Here is a 7,262-nt window from a genome sequence, read left to right as displayed (position 1 = left end):
CCAGTCCACCACCTTGCTCTCTCCAGCACCCTCCTCGCAGCATTGCCACCATCCCTGTGTATGTCCCCTGCCCCAGGACCCTCCTCAAAACCACAGCACCCCCTCAGGGAATGGTCCCAGCTCTGCCCCTTTCCCTTCCCTCACATCCACAAGTTCTCCCAGCCCCGCGAGCCCCCCAGTCAGCATGCACCAGTGACACTCCTCCTGCCTGGCAAGGGTGGCCCCACTGCCAAGGGACAGGCAGTCAACAGGAGCAGTACATAGCAACAACCAGAGCTCCCCGTGGGGTTTGTTGACATTCCCTGAGGACTCCCACCCATTCTCCTGGCTCATAAATTCCCCCATGCCATCGCCTCCATGCAGCGAGGTGCCTAACAGGTCCCCGCAATGCAGCTGCTCCTCCCGGCTGCTGTCCTGTGCCTGCTGGGCTCCTGCTGCCTCCGGGGAGCGGGGGCTCGGGAATGCGAGTCCATCCTCACGGTGCCCAACGGAGGCCCCTGGGGCTCTTGGGGGCACCAACACTTTTGTCCCAGCGGCTACACTAAGGGATTCCAATTGAAGGTAAGGTTTCACTTCTTCTTTGGGGTGGGAAAAAAAAACCCTGATGTGAAACAATATTATTTTGTTCTGGTCTCAGCAGGGCTGGCCACAAGACTCTGTCCCATCACGGCAGTTTGCATTGTATCTGCATCGCTCCTGCTGGCTTATCAGCAATAGATCTCTAGCGGAGAGTAGCTCTCCAGGCTCTCTGCCAGTGAGCAATTTCTTAGCAGAGGAGCCCGTGGGGTAAGAAAAGACCTGGAGTAGGTACTGCAGAGCCTGTTCCCAAGGGGCTGGGACAACTCCCACCTGCCAGCACTCCAGCTCTGGGTGTCACAGCACCTGGAGAGAGGGTGGGCATGACCTGGGACAGCAGCCACCACGTGTTCCTGTGTCCAGAGCCCCTGATCCCCAGTTTGAAGAAAAAGGAGAGGTGGACAACAGCAAAAAGGGCTCCCTGAGAAATGCCACAGAGCTGCCTCACAGCCCTGCCCAGCAGCACTACTGTGTCTGGTTCTGTCCCCAGAACCTCCTACCACCCCTCATCATGAGGGCTCACCTCAGCTCTTCTTTTAAATGAAGGAGGGTGCTGACCTCTCCCATTTTCTTCCCCTCTTCTAAGGTGCAGCCCTACCAGGGATTTTGGCTGTTTGGTGATGACACAGCTCTGAATGGCATCCGCCTGCTCTGCACGGACGGCACAATCATCGAGTCCACCGTGGGGAGGTGAGTAGTCTTCGCTTTCTCGTCCTCCTTCAGGGTGGCAGCTTCTCAGGAGCATGAAGGAAAACCAGCGTGATGGTTTCTTCGTGGGCACCCACACCCCTGTGAAGGTGGCTCCCCACCCCACTTTGGGAGGTGGATGAGGTCCCCCTGGCCCCAAAGTGTGAAGGCCTTAGGGCAGAGATCTGGTCCCAGGGAAAGGAACAGTACTTTGAAAGATGAAGGAGAGTTGAAAAAATGCAGATCTTAAACCTGTGCTTTCTCCTTTTCCTCAAACGCTTACGTTGAAAAGGACATTGATATTAAGTCACAGGGACAAAGCAAGCAGCTGAAATTCCCAAGGGGTCCTGCAGCAATAGGGCAGCCCAGGGCTGATGGTGGCCAGGCACGTAGGGGGTGATGGGGAAGCAATGTGAAACAGGTGCTCTCAGAAAACACCATCCCTGTGTAGGTGCCCTGCCCCAGGACTACCAGGATCCCAGGAGAGTTGCAGTCTTGACTGCAGCACAGCAACAGCTGAGCACATCTTGGCAAGTTGTTTTCTTCTCTGGCAGGTGGGGAAACTGGACCAAGGTTCAGTTCTGCCCCAGCAACAAGCTGGTTTCCTTCTCCCTGCGTGTGGAAAAGAAGCAGCACCTGCTTGACGACACGGCGGCCAACAACGTGAGGTTTGCCTGCTCGGATGGGACAGAGCTGGAGGGCTGGGGACTTTCAGGGGGTCACTTCGGCCCATGGAGCGAAAGATGCACCTTGGGGTCCATCTGTGGGCTCCAGACAAAGGTGGAGGAACCCCAGGGAATACGGGATGACACAGCTCTCAATGACGTGAGAGCCTTCTGCTGTGAATGAGCTCTACACCCCACTCCATGCCAGCATCTACATAGTGATCCACCATTAAACCTTCAATCTGTCCTTGCATAAGGAGCAGTGTACATTTTTCTCTGTCACATTTTGTAAAAGGTAGCCAGATCTTGTGGCTACAGCACCCGGGGGGTTTCCTCCTGCCCCGTCCAGTGGATGTGAGGTTGCTGCGCTCCTTGCTCCCAGGTCCAGCCTGCAGTGAAGCTGATGACAGGTTACCAGAAGGTGCACATGTGCATACACACACACGCACAGCCAGCACTGAAGAACACTGAGAGCAGTGCCTTTACACCATGCCTACACCCACGTAGACTCACACACATGGTGCTCGCACACACGTGAACAGCGTGGGCAGCAGGTGCAGTTCCTCTCCAGTGGATCAGGATTAATGTCTGCTGGTGAAATACGCACCCACACCTGGAAAATGGGTCTCTCTGGTAGCTGGCATTAGACACTCGCTCTGCCCCAGAGCTGGCCTCAGGCCCCGCTTTCCCCAGGTGCTGCCACCGGCACCCTCCAGCCTCGGGGGTTCATGGTCCTCTGCCGGCACGGGCCTCTCGTGCTCCTGCCCACTGCTCTGCCTTGGAGGTGCTGCTGGTCTCTGACACGGGCTCAGAATAGAGGGTGTGCCCACACAGAAGGTGGATAGAAAGAACGTAAGAGTAATTAGCAGTAATAGTGTAAATAATTATCTACATCATAACATGGTAATATTTAGTAAGACTGCAGGATAGGCTGTGGTGATGGGGTGCAGGGCTTTATCAGACGAGCGCACTGACCAGCCACATGTTACCCAGGGCCAGCCCCTTTTTATCCTTTCCCCTCACAGCAGTACCCTCCACAGAACCACCTCTGATCTTTCCCCTAAACATCCCAAAACAAGTTTTGCACTTTCCCACAGCTCCCTTAAAACACCTCATAAGAAGTTGTACAATGTCCCCAAACGTTTTTCTCCTGCAGTCCCTATGAGCCCCACGCCCCTGTCAGTGCTCCCCCCCGCCTCTGAAGGGCCTTCTGGGGAGGGTGTGGCCCCACTGACTCTTTAGTGGTATTTACCAGGGGCCTGGGGCTGATTGCTCTCTTGTGATAATCACAGGGAGCAGGTCTGTAGCTCTGTTGGCACCGCTGAGGTTACTGGTTGCTCCACCTGGTATTGCCACTCTGATTCTCGATGGTCTATGTGTTCACTGTGGTTAGGCTTTATAGCAAATTTATAACCTAACAAATGCCTGGGAGTGAGCCCAGAGGATCCCCACACCTGTACGAAAGGCAGGAGGGAGGACTGTAGGGGCTGGACAGTGAAGGAGGAGAAGGGGATCATCTGCCTTGGCAGAAACTGTGTTTTCAAAGGAGAGGAAGGGGAACTGTTCACCCTCTCTCCATTACAGTGCTTAGGATGTGGAACGATGACTATCACACAATCATTCATCCATGAATAGGTTCGAACACACAATGCAGCTCCTGGCCCCAGCTCCGTGCCTCTCCTTCCAGCCTGATCAGCCCAAGATCTCAACATCTCCGGGTGCCTGGTGCAAATGAGGCACCTTGAGGATTTTTGTTTCCAAGACCGCAGTACTTCACATGCAGTGATGTCAGAAATGTACCATCATATAGGTACCTTTCCTGAACCCAACACTACCTCCTTCAGCATCAAGACCTCCTGCTCAGCTCCTCCTCCAGGCTGAACAACTCCAACTCTCTCAGCCTGTCCTCATAGGGGAGGTGCTCCAGCCCTCTGACTATCTTCATGGCCTTCCTCTGGACTTGTTAGAGCAGGTCCACGTCTTTCCTGTGCTGAGGACACCAGAGCTGGATGCAGTACTGCAGGTGGGGTCTCACAAGAGCAGAGTAGAGGGGGAGAATCACCTCCTTCCACCTGCTGGTCACACTTTTCATGCAGCCCATGACACAGTTGGCTTTCTGGGCTCCAAGTGCGCACTGACACCTCATGTTCAGCTTCTCATCAACCAACACCCCTAACTCCTTCTCCTCAGAGGTGCTCTCTATCCATTCTCCACCCAGCCTGTATTTGTGCTTGGGATTGCCTCGACCCACATGCAGGACCTTGCACTTGGCCTTGTTAAATTTCATGAGGTTTGCATTGGCCCACCTCTCAAGCCTGTCCAGGTCCCTCTGGATGGCATCCCTTCCCTCCAGCATGTCCACCACACCACACAGCTTGGTGTCATCAGCAAACTTGCTGAGGGTGCGCTCAATCCCACTGTCCATGTCACCAACAAAGATGTTAAACAACACTGGTCCCAATACCGACCCCTGCAGAACATCACTCGTCACCAGTCTCGAATGGAACGTCAAGCCATTGACCACAACTCTTTGAGTGTGACCATCCAACCAATTCCTTATCCACCAAGTGGTCCATCTGTTCAGATCCATTTATCTCCAGTTAAAGACAAGGATGTCATGCAGGACAGTGTCAAAGGCTTCGCACAAGTCCAGGTAGTGTCAGTTGCTCTTCCCTTATCCACCAATGCCATGACCCCATCTTAGAAAGCCACCAAACTTCAAGCGGTTATGTTTTTATTCCCCATTCGGTCAGTCACCAAGTACTTATCTTATTCCATCTCTATACTGGTAAGCCCCACAGAGTTATCCATTATCTCAGGAGAGCACCAGATCTAAAATCAAGAGAACCACTGAGTACATGAGCCGGCAGCAAGGTCGCACGTCCTCATGGGTGGGTATCCAATTTTAAGAGATAAAGGCACTCTTGCAGTAGCTCAGTTTTCTGTTGTGGGCATCTCTGTTTACAATTAGATACAATAGGAAAATTCATAACTCAGCTTTTCTCCTGGAAAAAAAATTCCCCTAGGGCACTCTTAAATAAACTGAGACAAAAAAGATGGGATTCTTGTCATGAATGTCTCAAGAGATTTTTATATTACCCTTGTATGATTATATCACTTTTGTATTACTCATTCAGTTAATTAAGTTGCTGTACACAGCACTTTCCATGGCATTAAACATGAAAGAGACATTCTGTCTACACAGGCAGCTCCTGCAACAGAACTAGAACTAGCCTTAGAAGTCGTTTCATGGTCTTCCCGCTCAGCTCTTAGCTCTCCCCATTACAACAAAAATGCTTCATTGGGCTGAATCCAAATGCAGTGGCAGGTCCTCTTGAATAATAAGTATCCCAGTTTCTGGACTGAGAAGATCTAACAGTGAAATGCTGGAAGAGAAATCTATGTCCATTACTCCTCCAAATTAATTATTTGATTAATGTCAGATTTTGTACTATGTATGTCACTACTCTACAACAGGGAACCTCAGGGCTTGCTGCAGCCCACCACAGAGTGACAAGGCTCATGTCAAGCGCTCACTTTCTGTCCCTTCACAGCAGCGTGTGGCCCCTTTCAACTCAGGAAAACCTGAATGATATACCAGATGGGAACACAAGGCTTTTCAATAATGGTTCTGCTTGTGGTGCAGTTATTATTTACCTTGATGCACAGCAGGGGCTGGTTGAGATGTTCAATCTTCCACCCCTCACTTCATGCCTATTTTGCCTTTAGGGACCTTTGATGTAAAGCAGCATCTACTCTTCCCCCATGAACTGGACAGAGCATGCATGGTGCTCAAAATTTTATGTGAAGACATTCACAGCAACACTTCCTCAAAACACGCAGGTTATGTGCAACAACCACCATTAACGTAGTAATGTCTGTTATTCACATATATATGGTTTTGAGCATCTGGAGGATAGGGGCTGGGTCTAAAATATAACACCCAGGGTGCACCTCTGTAAATAGTGTGTTGTAGCTGTGGAGGGATGGTGGTCTTGTTCTGTGCAAGCAAGCAACCATCTTTCCTCCTCAGAAAGTCCCAGTTATGGCCCAGTACAGACTGACTCAGTCAGAGAAGGGCCTTTGGAATGACATTGCAGTAAAGAAGTGCAACCGGGAATATCCTCAAGGTAAAATCTTTTTTAAGGCAACAGGTAGTAAACGCAATGCAGTGTCATTTACCCTCCAGCAAGCAAAGCACAAACCACAAAGGTCTCAACTGAGCTCAGACATGCACCCAAGGGGAACATTTCTTTGGATGTACTGCCGTGTTGTCCACAGACACCTGTGAGCTAGCTCTGCTGTTGTGGTTAACAGAGCACTGCGCCTGCACCATAGCCATCACCTCCCAGCAGTGTTACCAGTCCAGCACCACGCTCATCACAGCTACGCAGTACCCAGTCCAGGGCAGAAGCAGCACCATGTTCATATCTGTTCAGAGCAAGTCTGCAAAGGTAGACCTACTTTCATCCTCAGCCTTGTCTCATCGGGGCTCAGCACTGCTTTCCTACTGATCCCACATTTTCTTCTACATCAGATTTTTGTGCACAACTTTCTGCTCAATCCTCTTTCTGTGCGAGACACGGCATAATGCCTGCTTTCTCTCAAACCTCTCCTTATTCACTAAGTACCGGGCCACGTGGAGAACATGAGCACTGATGTGACAGCTGCTTAGAGCAGTATTCACATTTTATTGTTTGCACCTGATAGTCCATGTACTATCAGAGGAGCTCTGTCACATTTTAATTGTCTATTCTGGTGACAGACCTAATATGCAAAACCCCAGAAATGAACCAGGACCCTTGTGCCACTAGGCACTGTGCAACCAAAGAGGATGGTCCATGCTCTTATCTTTGTTACAATTTGCACACACACATTTACGTGTATCCTCTTCATGTGCTAGTGAAGTGACAGAGCACTTCTAATAAGTCATAGGCCTGTCCCCCAGCTGTCACAACACCTGGGACACCCTTCCTGGAGCGAGAGAATAAATATGAGCAATAAAATAGAGCAGGACGAAAAACTCCTTGGAAATTTTCCTAGTGTTTCTCCTAGGACTATTGAAGGAAGACACACAACATTTTGTTCTTCCTCATTTTCTTTCCAAGGTTTGGTTCCCCCAGTGCTTTAGCAGCCTTTGGACATCGCTGACACATGATACATGCAGTACAAGGCACTTTACAGACCCTGAAACAAGTGGATTTAAAACTGCCTAAAGATCATATGAGCTGAAATAATTAATACTAAAGCTGGAAAATAGCTGTTTTCAAAGCCTTGCAAAATGTTCGTGTCAGACAGCATGAACTCACCTCTGGGCACTGGGCATTTCAAACA

The 7,262-nt window shown here is 50.5% G+C and overlaps 1 protein-coding gene across 1 annotated transcript; it reads left to right on the top strand.

The window, feature by feature from the left end:
- Positions 1 to 387: 387 nt before the first annotated feature.
- On the top strand, positions 388 to 2,112 carry LOC104457685 (vitelline membrane outer layer protein 1-like). Its single transcript, XM_010082848.1, has 3 exons — positions 388 to 561; positions 1,163 to 1,266; positions 1,818 to 2,112. The coding sequence occupies exons 1-3, from the start codon at positions 388 to 390 to the stop codon at positions 2,110 to 2,112; spliced, it is 573 nt and encodes a 190-aa protein (XP_010081150.1).
- Positions 2,113 to 7,262: the final 5,150 nt, after the last annotated feature.

Source organism: Pterocles gutturalis, unplaced genomic scaffold (genome assembly GCF_000699245.1).
Source record: "Pterocles gutturalis isolate BGI_N339 unplaced genomic scaffold, ASM69924v1 scaffold6690, whole genome shotgun sequence".
Classification (NCBI taxonomy): Eukaryota; Metazoa; Chordata; class Aves; order Pterocliformes; family Pteroclidae; genus Pterocles; species Pterocles gutturalis.
Note: the sequence above shows the minus strand (reverse complement) of the source record. Positions and strands in the feature narration are given on the sequence as shown.